At 49.3% G+C, this 19245-nt stretch overlaps 1 protein-coding gene across 4 annotated transcripts in view; it reads left to right on the forward strand.

Moving 5' to 3' along the window:
* The window catches only part of WWC3 (WWC family member 3), a 120596-nt gene that overhangs the window by 78385 nt on the left and 22966 nt on the right, over positions 1-19245 (forward strand). For all 4 annotated transcript variants that reach the window (XM_082865231.1, XM_082865232.1, XM_082865233.1 and 1 more), the window contains 4 exons: positions 296-369; positions 12507-12749; positions 15603-15692; positions 16510-17075. In XM_082865231.1, the coding sequence (XP_082721357.1) occupies positions 296-369; positions 12507-12749; positions 15603-15692; positions 16510-17075 (973 nt within the window). The remainder of the gene's footprint in view (positions 1-295; positions 370-12506; positions 12750-15602; positions 15693-16509; positions 17076-19245) is intronic.

The raw sequence follows: 19245 nt of genomic DNA on the forward strand, positions 1-19245 counted from the left end.
TTTGTTGTTGTTGCTTGGAATCACACAATAGATGAATATACTTCCACTGGTTTAAAAAAAAAAACCCACCAGTGTTGGGACAGCAAAAGTGTTCCCAGCCCCACTCGCAACCTCCACTGACCAGAGGTGGCGGCTGTAATTTGGTGTGTTTCCTTCCAGACCTTTGCAAAATGGAAATTGGAAGGCGAATTAAAATATTCTTCATTGTTGCTGGAAGTTTAAGTGAATTTTCTATTTTGAAAATATGTTTTTAATGTGTCTCCCCCATTTTCTTTCTTTCTTCTGTTCCACAAAGTTCGTCTTTGATGATAAAACAAGGCTCGTGGACCGAGTCAGGCTTAACTGGCAGTATGAGGAAGCCAGAAAGAGGTAAGAAGCTCCTTTTTCAAACCTTGCCTCCTGCTTACTTCCTTTCTCCTGTGGAAAGTGGTTTCGCGGAGTTCCAGCCTGTGATTTATCCACTTCTTAGCAGAAAGCAGTGTCTGATAGTACAGAATTAAGGTTCTTCATTTATGCGTAGCTTCTGAATACATGTGACAAAATTTCATGTGCATTAAAATGTGAAACTCTCAATATTGCAAACAGTTATGAAGATGGGATTTAATAAAAACAGAGACTTTTCCGGCTCTCCTTATACTCTCAGGTAGTTCAGAACCCCCTCCCTGCCTTCCGACTGAGCATCAGTCCCTCAGACCAGCTTAAGCAAACCTGGTTTTTGAATATGTGGCTGCTTATTCCATAGGTTAACAGAAAAAGCCACGTATCTTGGGTTAAAAGACAGTTTAGAAAGGATTAGGTCAACGGGTGATAGCGGTACCTAATCTACATCATTTTGATGGAGAGAATTGAAGCTCAGTCGCTTCTGTTGACCTGTGTTGTCCATCACCCGCCTTCTGAAAATCGGGACTTGACCTTGTGTGTGCATTTTCAAAATGTGTCTTTCCCTCCCTCCCTCCCTCCCTCCCTCCCTCCCGGTCTCAGCCAGGGTTCATGGGCAGCACTGCCAGGTGGGCTGCCGGCCTCGCAGGCACAGTGTCTTTAGCCTGTCACCTTTCTCCCCATGTGCACCGTGTTCAGTATTCTGACCCTGCCCTAGCTTTCATGTTCTTTTTTTAGGGACTTTCTCTCTTTTGTGCCTTCTGGAAAGAGTCTTAAAACCAAATTATTTCAAAATATGTGCTTCGGAAAGCTGTGAAGCCTATCTTTTTCAAAAAGTTTTGGGTTTTTTTATTCTTCTTAAAAAATATGGAACGCTTCACGAAAACCTTTCTTTAGTCACATACGAACTGCTGTCTGCTGTCTGGGGGCGCGGGGAGGAGGAGCGAATGTCACGCAGGGGGCGGGCAGGGGGAGGGCGTGGTTCTGGAAGCGAAATAGGCGGGCCGCTCAGTATGGTGTATCATTCAGGGATGTCTGGAAATCCGCTTTGTTACCTTTTTAGCAAATGTAAAAATAGCAACAGAAGCAGATCATCTGACTGCCTGCTGGAGGGCCGGCTTGAGCTGCTGCGGCCTCTGCCCAAAGCACCTCTGCCCGGTCCTCCCGGCTCTTGCTCTTCATGATGTCCTTGATGCGCTCAAGGCGGGCACTGCACTTCCACGCAGACCGCTTCCCTCGGCGCCTGCTTCCCCGGCCTCACGCATCCCTTCTCAGGAGCTCGCTGGCTGGCGTTTGTCAGCCGCTCTTGTCTCTCCTCAATATTCCTCGGCTCCTTCCTGCATGTTTCTGCTGCACTGTGTGGGTATCGGAATTTGCTGTGTTGTATTAAACTACAGAAAATTGACGGTTGCTACACTTGACATAATCGTTACTGTTCTGCTGTGACATTTACCAACCACAGCAAGTGATTTCTTTGTTTTCCAGAGATGATGTCGGTACAGAGTGAGTAACTTTTTAAATATCGAAATAATACATTTGGGCTGAAAGTCCATTATTTAAGAAAATTATGCAGGGGAGGACACTGCACTTCATCAGTATCTTCTAAATGGAAGGAGTATTTCAAGGTCACCAGAACCTTGTTAGGAAATGCGATGCAGCTGCAGAGGAGAGTCCTGTCCCCAGCGCTTCAACCTTTGTGGGACAGTAGGGGCTTCTCAGAAACGTCTTTCTGGGCTGCGTTGGCCGCATTTAGAAATCAGAGATGCGTTGTAAAGACGTCCTGGGGTCCTGGGTTGGCAGACACAAGCACTGCCTTGTTCTTTTCCCACTAGCACAATGGTTCCCAATTGTGGGGCGGGGAATGGGAGAGGGGTGCGACGGCCCGACTTCACACCCGGCCCCGGTGGACTTCTGGCCATGTCTAGAGACGTTGTTAGTTGTCACAGCTCTGGGGTGGGTGCTCCTGGCATCTAGTGGGTAGAGACCAGGGATGCTGCTCAGCATACTACAGCGCACAGGACGGCCCCCAAAAGAGAGTCGTCCAGACGTCACTGGTGCTGAGGCCGAGGGCCCCTGCCCTGTGCTGGAGGATTGTGCCGTCTTAGCCGGGCAGATCTGTATGGGTGACCCCAGGAGCTTCACACACATCCCGCAGCAGTGGGCACAGAAACTGCTGCAAGGCTGGGAGATTATACTTCTCCCCAGCACCTGCCCTGTTCCAGGTATTGCAAAGAAATTCTGTGGTTTATGTGATGTCATAAAGACATATGGTCTTTGGGACTTCCCTGGCAGTCCAGTGGTTAAGACTCCGTGCTTCCAATGCAGGGGCCCGGGTTCAGTCCCTAGTCAGGGAACTAACATCCCACATGCCGTGCAGCTCGACCAAAAAAAAAAAAAAATATATATATATATATATATAGTCTTTAACCTGTTGGGAGATAAACTCCCCCACAGCTAACATAAATATGTGAGGGTGCCAGTGGTTCTGCCTGGGGGTGGGGATACCCCAGGCGGTATCTGGGGTGTGTGTGTGTGTGTGAGCACACACAGTACATATATGTTAGACACACAGGGTTCAGAAACATGCACATATATGCTTGTACATCTATGTACACATAAATAATACATGAATACATTGTTTTTGTCAAAGATGCAATCACTGGAGACCTCCCATTTTATCCTCCTCTCTAATCCTACCTCTCACCATTAATGATTTGCTATGAAACCTTCCAGTTTTTACCTGAACATTGAAATAAATGAAGCTCAATATAGTTAAATACAGGATATGATGCATAGCTTTCACAATGGTTATAGCCATCCTCTACGGATGGACATCTAGATGACTCCAGTTTTTCCTTTTCACAAATGGTGCACATCTATTTATAGTCCCCAGCCTTGCAGAGATGGCTGTTTCCTTCGACAGATACATAGCAAGGAAACGTATGGGTCTAAAGACATGTCCATTCAAAGTTCGGATAGATACCAGTGAATCGTCTTCCAAAGTAACTTACACACTTTACACTGCCACCAATGGCAGTTGAGAGCCCTGATTTCTGTATCTCCTCCTCATCGTTAAATACCACGATTCTTTGTATATTTTTCTGGAGTGATGGGCATAGATGTTCTGTCGCTTGTCACGTGCTTTTTCCCTGTTGAGAATGGTGCACTTTTGCACTCATGGTGCAGTTGAGCATAATTTTGTGTGACTTTTGGTTAGTTAAATTGCCAGGTCTGAATTTTTTTTCAGACAAGTGCTCCTTTCAAAACATGTTAGATCCCGTCATCCACTAAGGGGTGGGGGTGGGTTTTGCGCCCCACCCCCACCCCGGGGGGATGTTTTTGTTTCTCATAACTGGAGAGAGGGTACTGCTGACATCCCAGGCGGGAGCCCAAGGACGCTGCTAAACAACCCACAATGCGCCGGACGGTCCCCACAGCAAAGATGTGGGTGGCCCAGAGTTTCTTTCTGCCTTCGAGAAACCTTACTCTTGAGCTTCTTATCTTGCTCCGAAATCCCTACTGTGTGTGGACATCAAGGGCTCAGGAGCAGGTCTTCCACGGACTCAGGGCGTTAGCCTCGTCCAGCCACGTTGGCCCCCCTGCATGCCAGGCCTCACACCGTCCAGGCGCGTTCCTGATTTAGTGCTTGGAGTTGGCAGAATAATGCTGCCCCAGATGGCCTAATCCCCAAACCTGTGACTCTGTGCCTTCCATGGCAGAAGGAACTTTGCACATGGCCTCAAGCTAGAGATCTCGAGATGGGGAGATGACCCTGGATTATCTAGAGAGGCTCAGTGTAATCACAAGGGTCCCTATAAGAGGGAGAAGCAGAGAAGGAGATGTGAGGGTGGCAGGGCCTCGAGCCAAGGAATGTGGGCAGCCCTTGGAAACAGCTGCGAGATGGCTTCTTCCCGAAGCCTCCAGAGGGTCCCAGCCCTGCTTGCCCATTTTTGGCGTCTGGCGCCTGGAACTGTAAGGTAATCACGTGTGTGTTGTTTTAAGCCACCAAGTTTGTGGTAATTTGTTACAGAAACAAAAGGAAACTAATACAGTGCCCTCTGCCCTCCCTCGCTGTTTCCTCTGCCTGCAATGGAATGCTTGGCCTCAAATGGTCACGTGGCCTCTGCTCTCCTTCTGGTCACTGTGTCAGAGACGCTTCTCTGATGATCCTGAATAAAGCTGCACTCCCATCCCCACCCCCATCACCCTGATTCTCCCAGCAAATGTAATCACCCAACCTGTTCTGTACTTATGTGTTTGCTTTTTTATCGTCTGTCTTTCCCTGCGAGAATGGGAAGCCCATGAGGGGCAGGGGTTTTTGTCTGTTTAGGTCATTGCTATAATTCCAGCAGCTGAGTACCTGGTGAATATTTACTGAATGAGTAAACGGGGTCTGCTTTGGTCACGCTTGCTCTTTGGCCTTCACCCCTGCGAGTGGGCGAGTGGACAGAGTCCTGGGGCCCAGTCAGCTCCGGGCCAGCTGCTGTGTTCCTGGCTCCCTTCCCCAAGGCCCTCGTCCTGGTGTGAGCCGTGGGATATTTCCCCTTGACTCAAGAGGAGAAAGGGCATCTAGACATGCATGTCTTTAGGGATCTGACGGAGGCAGGGCACAGTCACCTCATACATCATCATTCCAAGCTCGGCTTATGCTTCCTGGGCCTTCACGGTCATTGGAAAGGGCTTGTGGTCTTGGAACCCCCTGTGATGCGTCCTGTTCTTAGGTGTTGGAGAAAATGGCATTGGAGCTGGGCCCTGAGGGATGCTGGAATTCCGGCTGCCCAGACGTTGAGGAAGGGCTTTCTCAGTCCAGGGGGAGCAGGGATCAGGGCGGAAAGTTGTATAATGGCAAATTTCTTAGGGGTCAGGGAAGAACGGCCCCTGAGAGAGTTCTCTGGGGCTCGCTTTATGGTCGACCACTTAGAAGATGGATCTCAATTTTTGATAATCAGTTCGGTGCTTTCATTGTACCTTCTCCTGCTTAAAAACATCCTTGAAGGGGCTTCCCTGGTGGCGCAGTGGTTGAGAGTCCGCCTGCCGATGCAGGGGACACGGGTTCGTGCCCCAGTCTGGGAGGATCCCACATGCCGCGGAGCGGCTAGGCCCGTGAGCCATGGCCGCTGAGCCTGCGTGTCCAGAGCCTGTGCTCCACAACGGGAGAGGCCACAACAGTGAGAGGCCCGTGTACCGCAAAAAAAACCCAAACAACAACAACAACAACAAAAAACATCCTTGAAGCGTTCTTGTTGTTGCCAAGTCGTTGATTACAGCACCCTGTGTTTGGCAGTCTGGATCTGGTCCCCTGATGTGGTGGCAGTGCCTGGCTCCAGTCCCCGTGGGGTAATCATATTTGGCCTCCAGTCACTGAAATTGCTTACAGTTAAGGCTTGACTGGAAGGTGAGTGAGTTTCTGACTTGTAACCTACTCAGCTGTGGTCCTACAAGTGCCAGCCACATCTTGCAAGACGCTAGACTCAATACCCCTTGTAGTGTGGTCAGGACAACCCTACGATCCCCGCTCCTGGTATACATGTGACAGTTAGGGAGGGTCATGGTCATCAGGTGTCAGGAACATAGCCACCCAGCACCAGGTCAGGGATTTTATTCCAGTTGCCTTTTCTGTGTGTTTTTTCAGATTGCCTCTAAATGAGACACATGATTAGAACAGCGTAGACTTGGGAAGGGAGCAACAGCAAGCAGATCTTTGCCAAGAACTAAATCTAGAACCAACGTTAATGTTCCAAAACCTGAGTAATGAGGACCACAGTCAGAGCACAGTGGCTTTGAGTTTCTGTCCAGGGACTCTCCACGTGGCCACCTCCATGACAAGCATCATTGGAGAAGGGTGTCCCACATACAGGAAAGCATCATGCCCCCCCCGTTCACCCACCAGTGCGTGGAAGAGAAGGCATCACTTCTAGTGGCAGTGTTAGCACAGAAAAACGCATCCTTCCCTTCTCTCCCACTCCAAGGCTTTCATTATTTTAGTGCCACGTTCAGTGTTCTGTCTTTTCCTTCTGCTGCCCCACCCTTAGATGTCAATCTCCCAGCTCCCATTTCTGAAATCATTCCATCCTGCGAAGTTTAGCTTTCCTACCCTCTGCAAAAGCTCCTGGGCTTTGCCACTTCTAAGTGGAGAGAAGTTGATGCACTTATGTATTTCCTTGTATATCTAGATTCGAGATTGTTTCTCAGAGTTGGGAAATCGTCAAAATGCAGTAAATGTTCTGGACAATGAGGGTTTCACGTACATTCAGATTTAAAGGAAGTTTATGGAAGTGGAACTTATAATTCCAAGCAGTGGTGTGATTTCTAGAGGATTCTCTAGACCAAACCGCCACTATCATGGTGACTAGTTTTGTGTTTTCAACTCTAGGTCATGTGAAATGTACCCAAACAACTGCTTATTCCTTTCCCTTTAGGAACATGGCTTTGGATTCCCAAGGCAGACCTTATGATAGGAATATTTTCACATTATTGGTTAAAAATTTGAGAATTTTTCAAAGCCAGTTTGGAGGAGCTAGTCTTCTTGAAGCAATCCTGATGACTCAGATGGCTCCTTATTTTTAGTTTATTTATTTTGCGGTACGCGGGCATCTCACTGCTGCGGCCTCTCCCGTTGCGGAGCGCAGGCTCCGGACGCGCAGGCTCAGCGGCCATCATGGCTCACGGGCCCAGCCGCTCCGCGCCATGTGGGATCCTCCCGGACCGGGGCACGAACCCGTGTCCCCTGCATCGACAGGCGGACTCTCAACCACTGCGCCACCAGGGAAGCCTGGCTCCTTATCTTTAACCTAAGAGCACTAAGTGGAACTGTACAGTGCACAAACTAGCTGTTTCCATAGAAACACTCGCGGTCCTGATAGGAACAAAACATTCGGCCCGTCCGGTTTCTCCGTGTCTCAGTGTTTGTTGCCAGGACGGGCCCTGCTGTTCCTCAGTTGTCGCTGAATTTGATCAGTCCGTTGGATTTCCCTTAATTTCTCTAATGACTATGTGTTTGGGTTTGGGAGTGGGGCACGGCTGTGAGAAAGAAAGGAGCGCACCTTCGCCATTCAGGCCAAGAGAAAGAAGCCTGGAGACGATCTGCTTTTCACTTACAGAACTCACTCTCTGAAGATCTGTTCGTTCAGAGGGGACAAGATGTGAGGGCAGGGAGGGATGTTGGGGTATTCGTAGGCCCTTCTTATGCCACACTTCTAGATTCAGACTCCGTGAATCTCCAGTGTAGGATAAAGAGTTGAGCCGAATGGACACTGGTTTATTGATACTTAGTTCGGTGAGCTGAAGTGATTTCACCATCCATCTGACTCAGATCTCAGCTGAGACTTTGTTGAACTTTTGCTTTTCATTTGAATGGATATTTGCAAAAAAGAAAACTAAGGAGAGGAAACATAAAGGTATCAAATCTGTAGCTGTAATTGACATCTGAAGGCACGAGGCTCCAAGCTGGGACCATGTCCTGGAACATGGCATTGGGATCCACCACGTCCCATCACGACCAGTCAGGGCCATGGCTTGCCTGGAGTTCCATTTCTATTCCAGAAAGCAGCAGTATTTTAGGAACATGCGAATTTATACTGTAGGTCACAGAATTTAGGTATAAATTCAAATACCTGGGGGTTACTCTGGATATGTAAAATATGCCTCAAAACTGTGTAATATTAAAAGTGCATTTTCTTCTTCGAAAAAGAAGTCATATTTAAGATTTCCATGTGAACTGTAAGGGTCCAAGCAGTTTCTGCGGCATAAATGCAGGTTTCCATTCGTGGTTTAATGGTGCCTGGGTTGCAACAGAAAAGGTGTTTGGGCAAAAATAGTAAGGGAAAAATGATTCATATTTGGCTTCTGTCTACATTAGGCCTGTTCAGGGGGATGGAATTTAGAAATCACACAATAAATATGAGACCAAAATGCTTGATTGAGGACTTGCTTTCATTTCTTCACTATCCTGAGCACAGGGACATGTGTTTTAAAGCCTTTAAAGACATTTGTGAGAGGATATATATATATATATATATATATATATATATATATATATATATATATGTAGGCCATAAAAGGGATTACCTATCAAAAATAAGAATCAGTAAAGAATACAGCTGACTCGCAGGGGAAAAAAAAAAACCTTGCCAGTTTTAAATTGATCTCGGTTCTCTTTATTATTTTTTAAAATTTATTTACTTTTTTTTTCTTTTAAGTGGAGTAAAATTGCTTTACAATGTTGTGTTAGTTTCTGCTGTACAGTGAAGTGAATCAGCTATATGGATACCTATATCCCCTCCCTCTTGGACCTCCCTCCCACTCCCACCAATCCCACCCATCTAGGTCGTCACAGAGCACTGAGCTGAGCTCCCTGCGCTATACAGCAGGTTCCCACTAGCTATATTTTACACATGGTAGTGTATTTATGCCAAACCTAATCTCCCAATTCGTGCCACCCTCCCCTTCTCCCACTGTGTGCACATGTCTGTTCTCTACGTCTACGTCTCTATTTCTGCCCTACAGATAGTTTCATCTGTACCATTTTTCTAGATTCCACATATATGTGTTAATATACAATATTTCTTTTTCTCTTTTTGGCTTACTTCACTCTGTATGACAGACTCTAGGTCCATCCACATCTCTACAAATGACCCAATTTCATTCCTTTTAATGGCTGAGTAATTGATCTCGGTTCTCTTTATACATGAACTTGGGGAGTTCCCTGGCGGTCCATCTCTTAAGCATCCAGTGGTTAGGACTTGCCGCTCTCACTGCCGTGGCCTTGGGCTCGGTCCGTGGTCAGGGAACTAAGATCCCGCAAGCCGCGCAGCATGGCCAAAAAAAAAAGAACTTGGAAAAGATTATTTTTTTTTTACAAACTGTAATCGTGACCTTGCTTTGTTTCCATGTATTTAGTTTTCCTGAAAAGGTATTTCAGAAGACAGCCTTTCTGGAAATGGTTTTTCCTGTATTACCCAGAATTGGACTGATGGCGCTTGCAGGAGTGGGGTTCCAACTTGTACTACGCATCAGCTGTTGGGCGTGGGTGTAGAAGGAAGGGACATCGTAACTGTACATCTGTATGTGGTCTGAGGTGGAAGGTCTGTTCCCTCCAGTAACCCTAACACACGAAGGGTCCGCCTTGCAGGTGGCTCGTTTCCCAGCCAGCAGCACGGTAGACAGGGCTTATTGTTTCAAAGGTAAAGCCATCCCATCTGTTCCTTGGCAACTGTACTAGGAACCGCTGAAGGAGGTTTAGAGCTTTTGGCTCCCAGTACAGATAGACAGACAGACAGACACGTGCTTCTCTCACCCTGGCTGAGAGCATGACCCAAATGTCTGCCTCCGGAGTGTGGATCTAGAGAAAGAAACTGCACTTTCCAATATATGCCAGTATCCTTCTAGATTCTTAGGTACCTCTGAGATGAGTATGCAGTCATTCACGTTGTTGTAAAATTTGATTATTAAAAGAGCACTGTTCTTAAGCACAGTGTGCTTGCCTAGTACTCAGTACAGCCCAGACAACTTTTCCAGATGGGTTACATGAAGTCAGCTTCATCCAGGTTGTCTCTGCTATAGAAGTCATCCCTCACCATGTGTCCTTACATACTTTTCTTGTGAGCTCTGGAAAGTTACAGTACACTGTTTAATTCTGGCCACTGTATTATTTCTTTTATGCGCACAGTGGGCAGACCTTTTGAAATTTGCCCTTTGCTTCTCCTCCCTCTCATAATTCAGTTTTTTCCTTATTCTTTTTTCTGATATTACTTGAGATTACTGGAAAGAATAGGATTATCTAGGACTGGATCTCCAGCCACCCTCAGCAACTTGAATCCCTGTGAAATGGCAGCTAACCTGGAGCTGGCCAACTCAAATGGAATCTTGATCTCCTTACATGTAAACTTCAGAAAACTCAAAAGGAGTGCTTTGAAAAATATGTCTGCCTGTAGTACGAGAATTATTAGTATATATTACCAGGTAATGCTGCTAACTTTACTTGTGCTCAGATAGGCTTTCCTGTGGATCAGATACATTGAAATGAAAAATTGTGAGGACCCAGTGCATTTGCTCACTGTACATCTCTTTTATATTTATTCCTTACCTTTGACTTGGCTTGATCTACTGTAGAATGTTCCAGAAATTTCATTGGGTCTGATGTCTGATTTGGCGCTAATTTATGAGTCTGCTTGGAGTGTTTCCTTGGGCTTCAGTTATATGCCTGCCATAAATTTTAATTACACTAATTAGACAGAGGTGGATGCCTAAGCCCAGTTGGATTCCTAACCCTGTTCAGCTGCATCTGTCATTAGTTTTTTCAGTGACATGATTTGGCACCATTTTCCAACACATTTTCAGAAAATTAGTTTTACGTTAGAAAAGAACTTGCCTAATAAAGCTACTGACATTCAGCTATTTTCTTTACCTTCTTGAGGAACTGGGCTTGAGTAAAATGTGTGCATTTAAACTATAACTTGTATATTCTTTCCTCTTCATGCCTGTGGGTTATCCGATTGGTTTGGTACTTGAAGAAGGAGTCTTGCCCAGTCCTACAGCCAGGCTGACTAGTCCCGTGCTTATGTCTAGTTCAGGAAGAGCGTGGATTGGTGCGGGGATGGCCGACAGCCCTTAACACATGGACCAATGCCAGCTGACTGGCATTATCTGCAGGAAGCACAGTGTTGAGGAGGATTCTGAAGTCTGGACCCAGCAGGAAGGATGCCAGCTTTGATCAGTGACATGTGCCCTGGGCACGGGACAGTGCAGTCTCAGAAGCACTCTTGCCATTCCTGTTTTAGTGAGGATAATCCCATCCGTGCCTAATGCAAGCCTCTAAGAGCTCCAAGGCCAATTAGCATCCTCCAGACCAGGCTGGGCTGCCTGAAAGCAGAGGGTGTCAAACAAGCATCAAAAACTCCTAGAGGGCTTGTCAAAACCCAGGTTGCCCAACCCCAATCCACAGAGTGTGGCATTCAGCAGGTCTGGGGTGGGGCCTGAGGTTTGCATTTGTAACAAGCTCCTAGGTGATGCTGAGGCTGCCAGTCAGGGACCCCACTTTGAGAACCGCTGCCTTAGAGGCTAGAGGGCTATGTGCACCTGCCACTTAGCTGTCCTCACAGCTCTCTGTCACCTCAGAGAAGTCTTTGGATTTTGGTTTTGGGCCCGTGTGCCAATCTCTGTCCTCCACAGCGCTGGGTTCTGGTCAGGTCTGGAGTTCTTGTTTCTGCCCGGAAGTAGCCCTCATCCTTAGCCATATGTAAACTTAAAGGGCTTAAAACATTCTACTCCTGGTATGAAAGGATGCTCTGAAAACACAAGTCACATCTCTTTCACTTACTCTGCATTCAGCACCACCTCAGGACACCAGTCTGTCTGCCAAGCGGGCACGCGGACATTTAGGCACACGGGGAGTGACGAGAGCCATAGTTTTACACCTTGAGGATGGTCGTGCTGACACAGTGCAGCTGACCGGTTTGTATCCACCCAGATTACCCCACACCACATCCACTCTCACCAGGGCTGAGTCCCATTCTTTCATATCCTTGCTGGCGTGTTTATTCTCCGTTTCATGCATGTAGCTTTTGTTGAGTATCTGCCCTCTGCCAGGCGTTTTGAATTTCATGCGTGGTCAAGGCCTCTGGCACGATACAGAATCCTGTGATGGGCGCATTTCTCTCCTGGGATTTTCTTAAGGCGGGCTCAGCAGTTAGGCATGGCAGAGAAGGCAGGAGGCCAGAAGCATCTCTCACGTGTGCAGCACGGTGTTTAGCTACTGCAGAGGGAGGGGCACAGAGAGAAATGAGCCGGCTCCATCCCGCTCCAGAACAGTACACAGAGGAAACAGCACCGTGCACGTGGGCGAGTTGGGGTCTGCCAGCCTTTTGGTCAGTTCTTTGAAACAAACATGATATGGTTACTGTCATCCTGAATCTCATAGGCTGGGGCATATGTCGCAAAGGACTTACACATCATTTTTGTTACACCTCATTTCCAGATCCTTTATTTTTGTCGTGTGAGGTTTTACTCAGTGCAATCATTCCCATATTTATCGGACTGAGTTTCTAGAATCCGTGTGATGGTGCTGAGGATGTGTGAAGACGATGTTTTTTCATGAAGCTCATGGATTTTTCTGTGTCCCTGTCTCGCAGAGTCTCAAGTATCCAGAGGCAGCTGGCCCAGTTTGAGAGCGAGTCCTGGCCGGGCATGGCCGAGGCCGACAGGGACCGGCTTCAGCTCATCAAGGAGAAGGAGGCCCTGCTTCAGGAGCTGCAGCTCATCATCCAGCAGAGGAGGCCGGCGGAGGACGTGGCCCGGCTGGAGGAGGAGCGGCGGCGCCTGGAGGAGGAGATCCAGCGCTCCCGGGCCACATCCGTGCAGGGTGCCACGGAAAGGTGGGCTGGCTGGGCGGGCGGGGCCGGCTTCCGGCGGCGGAGCAGCTGGCAAAGCCGAAGCCTTGTTACTCAGGCAGCTACGGCCTGGCGGAAGGTGGAGGGAGCCAGTGCCTGCCGTCCGCAGGGGGTGCCCAGGGCTCGGAGGCTTCCGGTCCCTATTACAAGTGGGAGGTGGTCGAGAACCGGATAGAGTAAGGAAGACCGGGGAACCCACCACTTAGACCCCGCCCACTCCCGCTGCAGGTACCGGGTGCACCCGGCCCCTGTGTTTCCAGGACAGCGCCCAGGACAGGTGTCGGGTCTCCAGCCAACAGGGGGCCGGAGGCAGGTGGTGGTCGGCTCCGTGACCACGGAGGAACCTCGTTCCTGACATCAGCAGCATCTCCGTTTCCGCAGTCTACCTCTTACTTTTATCTCCGACTTTGATTTCTCGCCAGCAAAGCCTGCCCTTTTGGCAGCAGGAAGTCTCCGCTCTCTCGCGTGTCTTTCTGAACGTGCGTCTCTTCAGTTGGTCTTGGGGCTCTTTCCCAGTGTGGGACACATGAAGCCAGCACAGAGTCCTTTGTCCTCTGTCGCTCGCCCTTTCATTGTGTGCCCTGTCTCCTGGTTTGCGTTTGCTGTGTGTGATCACGGATTGCGTGGAAGGCTGGGTCTGCTTTCCACGTTGCACAGCTGTCAGAAGTTTGGGGATATTTGCTGAGCTTTGGAGAGCCCACCGCCCATTTGATAACATACTGGCTCCTTAAAATTCACTGTATTACCAGGATCATAAGCTGTATCTCTGTGAGCATTCTCTAGGTAGCGTTTAATAGTCACCTGAATTATTTGGTCAGTACAGATGCCCTTATAACGATTATTTCATCGAATGTTAGGACTGTCCTCTGTTTTTGCTGGGGGTTGTCTCTGCTTGGATTTCGTTGTTAATTGATAGACAGGTCTGCGTTGTGTCCTGAGGGGCTAATGTCAGCGCTGGAGGGAAGCAATGGTGATTGGGGAGTCCAGTGCATAGGAATGGGCAGAGAGCATGTTAGTTTGCCTGACGTGGTGGCGTGCCCTGTCACCTCGCTCAAAATAAACCCAGAGCAACTGGACTATGAAATGGAAGTTTCATCTGTGCTCTTGTGCTTTTGTATCGTTTCAGCTTAACATCACCTTCCGTTCTCCCCATGCTGTTCTCTTGTGTATGTTTCAGGTCAGAGGGCCTGGGAGTTCTGGTTGGTTTTCTCTTAAGGGGCGAGGATTCAGTCCCACGAACACCACATGTCCACCACATGTACCAGGACCCCACACCCATGTACCCTTGAGTGTTTCTGCCCTCACGACGTGGAAATCCAGAGTGCAGGAGTGCTGTGGTCCCAGGGCACAAATCCATGGAACCCCACAGAGCTGGTATTACCCTGATGCCTGGGTTCAGGGCCTGGGTCACCCAAGCTCGTTCACCTGACAGGGTCTCTTGTGGAACCAGCCTGGGAGCTGCATCCTGGGGCGCAGGGCCCTCAGCTGGGACTGAATTGGCCCCAGGTGTCTCCTGAATCTGGCACTACACGGCCTTGGGCAAGGAGGGCCGTGCACAGGTGCTAATAAGCACCTTGCCGGCCAGGTGATGGGGCCAAGTGCCCCGTGAGTGTTCCCTTGGCGGTGACGTTCTGGGCCTAGCGGATGCGGGCCCGTTTCTCCCTGCCGCCTGGGGCCCAGAGGCGGGGGGCTTTCCCTGGGATCAGGCTGAGGGCGTTAGAAGAGACCCGGTCTGGGAGGAGGGAGCCAGGCAGAAAGGTATGGAGGTACGCGTCTCAGGGCTGACGTGTGCCAGCTGTTTGGCCAGGCCCAGTCTTTGCCCGTCTTGGTTTCAGTGGCATCATTGTCAGATGGAAAGTTTGAGCCAGGTTAGTGAGTATTGCTGGGGATTGGGGGGATGTAAGTTTTTTCCTCTTTCAAAGGAAAGAGCAGTTGTTTTGTAGGGCGCCTACTTGGCCATATGGTGAACTGCCATCATTTTGAATTGTAAGCGAGAACTGTTTTGTTCTAGAAGCGAACATATTCATTTGTACATTCACTTAATAACTATTTGTCGAGTGCCTATCCATGTCGGGCTCTATTCTAGGCAGTGGGCGTAGCGCTGTGGGAAAAAATTTCATTTTAGAAAATAATAAAGTTGAAAAAAGTAGGTAGAAAACTACCTCCAACACTGTGGCAGTTGTTTTTTTATTTTATTTGTGTTTAATCTTTTAATTCTGTAGATTTTAGAACTGCACGTAGTTTTGCCTGGAAGGGGGCTTAGCATGAGGGAACCTGATTTGTTCCAAGGAATTCCAGTAGATTACTGCATGCTGTACATTTGTATCCATATTCTAGTCTAGTCTCCCATCCATCTGTTCATCCACCCACACCCATCCTCCCACACACCTCAGCCACCCATCCGTATGCCCATCTGCCTGTCTGCTATCTGTCCATCCAATCCACCTGTTCACCTATCCGTCTGCCTGTCCCCCCTCCAACCCCTGCATCCGTCAGTCCATCCAGCCACCCACCCATTGATTTATCCATCCGTCTTTCCACCCATCCATCCACGCATGCATGCATCCATCCATCCACCCACCCATGCATTCATCCGCCTATCCACCCATGTGCTGAACTTCTACAGTGTGTCAGGCACTGTTCAGGCAGCCAGTGGGACATTTTTAAGCAAGACAAAAACAGTCTGTTATCTTGGTGTTTATGACCTTGGATGTGCTTTTTTAGAATTTAGTCATTGACACCTCAATCAGTTTGGGGGAATTTACAGTTGAATTTCTTGTTAGGAAAATATACTTGGCACCTTTGAAATCCACCAGTGGACTCTTTTCGTACCTACAGGATTCTACTTCAGGAAAAAAGAAACTGTCTCCTGATGCAGCTGGAAGAAGCTACCCGTCTAACGTCCTATCTCCAGTCCCAGTTACAAAGGTAGGTAACTTGATTATCATGTTATAACATAGTGGCTGTGAACTTCATGATTCATTTAGCCTGGTTTTCTCTCCCAGAACTTAGAACCTGCAGTGGTTGTAAGCACAGGACAGGAAAGTGAAGACAGGGTATTTTTAAGATGAGCTGCTTATATATGACACGAGGAATATGAGGAGAACCAAATGTGACTTCAGAATAATGAATCTTAAGTCGGATTTATCGAAGGATTTTGTCACTCACAGCATCAGGACTGTATATGTCCATCTACATAGATGCACACATACGCGTTTAATTATTTCCTTTTAAGATATTCATTTTAATTAGGCATGAATATCTTTACAATCCGATTTGGATGCTCAGTAAGAGCTCCAGTTTTCAAGCACTTACCGTATCGTGAAGTGTAGTGTTAAGGGCTTTCTGTGTATTACTTTCTCAGTTCTCCCCCTCACAGCGCCTTGAGGCAGGAACCGCTATCATCCCAGCGCCGTGTGAGAAGGTGGGAGGCTGGGAAAGGGCAAAGCCCTTGACCAAATCAAATGCATTCAGCTAGTCTTGAGTGTGAGCTGGAACTTGAACTCGAGCAAGAGCCCTTGACGTTAACTACTGCTCTCGACCGACATTCAAAGAAACAAAGGAAATATTTACGAAGGGGCGGGGGTGGGAGGGTGTCTTAAAATGCTCAGAGGTGTTGAAGAGGCGCCAGGATGAACGGGCCCGAGGCACAGTGTTGCTCCTTGTGGAGCAGACCGATGGCGCGGCTCCCGGTGGGGACGGGCAGGCTCCAGCCGCGGGCTCCAGGCTGCTCTTCTCGTTTCAGCCTGTCCGCCAGCACCCTGACCATCTCCTCGGGGAGCAGCCGCGGCTCCCTGGCCTCCAGCCGGGGCTCGCTGGCCTCCAGCCGGGGCTCCCTGAGCTCCGTCAGCTTCACCGACATCTACGGCCTCCCGCAGTACGAGAAGCCCGACGCCGAGGGCGGCCCGCTCCTGCGCTTCGACCTCGTCCCCTTCGACTCCCTGGGCCGGGACGCCCCCTTGGCGGACACCCCGGGCCCCGCGGGCCTCCACAAACAGAGGCGCTCCCTGGACACGCCGCAGTCCCTGGCGTCCCTGTCCTCGCGCTCCTCGCTGTCCTCGCTGTCCCCGCCCAGCTCGCCCTTGGACACGCCCTTCCTCCCGGCGTCGCGAGACTCGCCCCTGGCGCAGCTCGGGGACGCCTTCGAGGTGGCGGGCGTGGGCGCCCTGGACAGGCTGCGAGCTCAGGCCTCCGGAGTGGGGGACGAAGACACGCCGGGCGCGGCGTCCTTGCCGCCGCATGGGTGTCCCGGGGACGGGGAAGGACCTCGTGAGCGAGGACCCCAAGCGGCTGCCGCTCCCACGGCTGCAAGTACGTACTGATGGGTCCGGTGGGTGTCCCGGGGCGGGGGAGGAAAGGTCTCGAGTTCAGGGAGGAAGCCGTGCATCCGCATAGAAGCCAGCTGGCTCTGCTGTGGCCTAGTGAGCCCTCAGCTTAGGACCCTCCAGGGCAAGAGGAGGCCCGTGCGCCCGCTCGCTCGCTCGCTCGCTCGCTCGCTTGTTCTGCGTGCTTTGGCCCTGGGTCCTTGAAATGTCATGGAAACTGGCAAAGTAGTCTTTCCCAGGCATTTGGCTTGTTTTCAGAATATACTTAATTGTCGAAAATGAGACAGTTCCTCCACATTCGGAGGCTGATAAAGAAGTACTCGGGCCTTAACTCTCCAGGGCGTGTGCCCAGATACAGCGTTGTGTGTGTGCCCGCCTCAGACCAGCCTTGGGACTGCTGTCTGGCTGTGGCCCGGCAGAAATCTCTACTTCCGTTGGCCCTGTGACTTCATCTCTTCATCCTTTGTCCTTGTACTTTTTTTTTTTTTATTTTTGGCTGCGTTGGGTCTTCGTTGTTGCGCGCGGGTTTTCTCTAGTTGCGGCGAGCAGGGGCTACTCTTCATTGCGGCGCGCGGGCTTCTCATTGCGGTGGCTTCTCTTGTTGCGGAGCACGGGCTCTAGGTGTGCGGGCTTCAGTAGTTGTAGCACGCGGGCTCAGTAGCTGTGGCTCGCGGGCTCTAGAGCGCAGGCTCGGTAGTTGTGGCACACGGGCTTAGTTGCTCCGCGGCATGTGGGATCTTCCGGGACCAGGGCTGGAACCCGTGTCCCCTGCATTGGCAGGCGGATTCTTAACTACTGTGCCACCAGGGAAGCCCTGTCCTTGTACTTTTCAAGGACATAATTCTGTCATAGAGGGAGTGAAAATATCAGTCCTTTCTACCGAATCGATTTCTCCGCTGCTCTTGAAATCCAGAAACATGTAGCCATGAGAATTTCATCCGTCCAGTTGGTGTTAATTCAGCTTCTGCTGGGTGCCAGCGTCTGTCAGCTTGTAGCCCACATGGAAAGCCAGACTGCTGTTGTGGGGGGTATTTTGGCTGATGGCTGGTGCACAAAGCAGAGTCTGGGCTTCACCCTCCTTATCTTCACCCCGAGTGCTTTTGTGAGCCAACCTCTAGCGACTTTAACTTCCTTAATTTTAAGAGAAGATCAGAACAGGCCTCTCATTCCTGAAGTTCAGCCCACTTAATTTTTATTTGCACAGCAAAACTGTTTTTAGACATTCCATTTAGGCGAACACTAGATAATTTGTATAGCATAGTGGATCTCAACCAGGGGTGTTTTTGACCCCTGGAGATACTTAGCAGACATTTTCAGTTGTCACACTGTGGGGCTGGTGAGGTGCTACTGGCATCCGGTAGGTGGAGACCAGGGGCAGTGCTCAACATCCTATAGCGCACAACATGGTCCCCATCTTGGCTGGAATGATCCAGCCAAGATGTCAAGAGTGCCGAGGCTGAGAAACCCTGGTCATGTACTGTTAAGCAGTCAGCAGCAAAAGGTGGAAATAAAACCTGAATACAAAACCAGGGTGATGTAGCAGAAATGGCTTCGAACTAGCAGCTTGTACCCAGATTCTGTTCCCTGCCCTGTTGACTCACTAGCTGTGCGACCTTGAGCGCAACCTTAGATGGAGCCGAGTCTCAGCTTCTGTGCCCTTGAATGAGGTGATCTTTATGGGCTCTTCCATTCACCACCATTCTGTTACCTGTCGGGTTTTTTTATGTATACCCACACGGGTTATTATATATATGTAAGATAATAGTCTCTTGTAGCATTTACGTGTTTAACCAGAGATCCATTATGTTCTGCGGCAGCCCCGAGCCTTTTTGGCATCTCTGTTATTTTGGTGTCTCCCCCTCTGCGTTTGCAAACACACCTTTCATATCCCCAGATACGTCATTTCTGTAATTCACATGTACAGGGGAACTTTATTCGCTTTGTTCTTTGTTGCAATCACAGGTTCAGTGCTCCATGTTTATTCAAAAAAGAAAATACAAAATAAGGACTGAATCGTGCATCTGTTGCTTGAGCTTCCTCTTCTCAGTGTCCAGCCCCCCGTACCAACTTTTCTTTAAAGGCTGAGATACAAGAGTGTCTGTCTACTTATGCAGGAAATCCACACAAGGTCCAGCACCGCTTTTGGTCCAGGGGAA

Source organism: Leucopleurus acutus (assembly GCF_964270905.1).
Source record: "Leucopleurus acutus genome assembly, chromosome: X".
Lineage (NCBI taxonomy): Eukaryota > Metazoa > Chordata > Mammalia > Artiodactyla > Delphinidae > Leucopleurus > Leucopleurus acutus.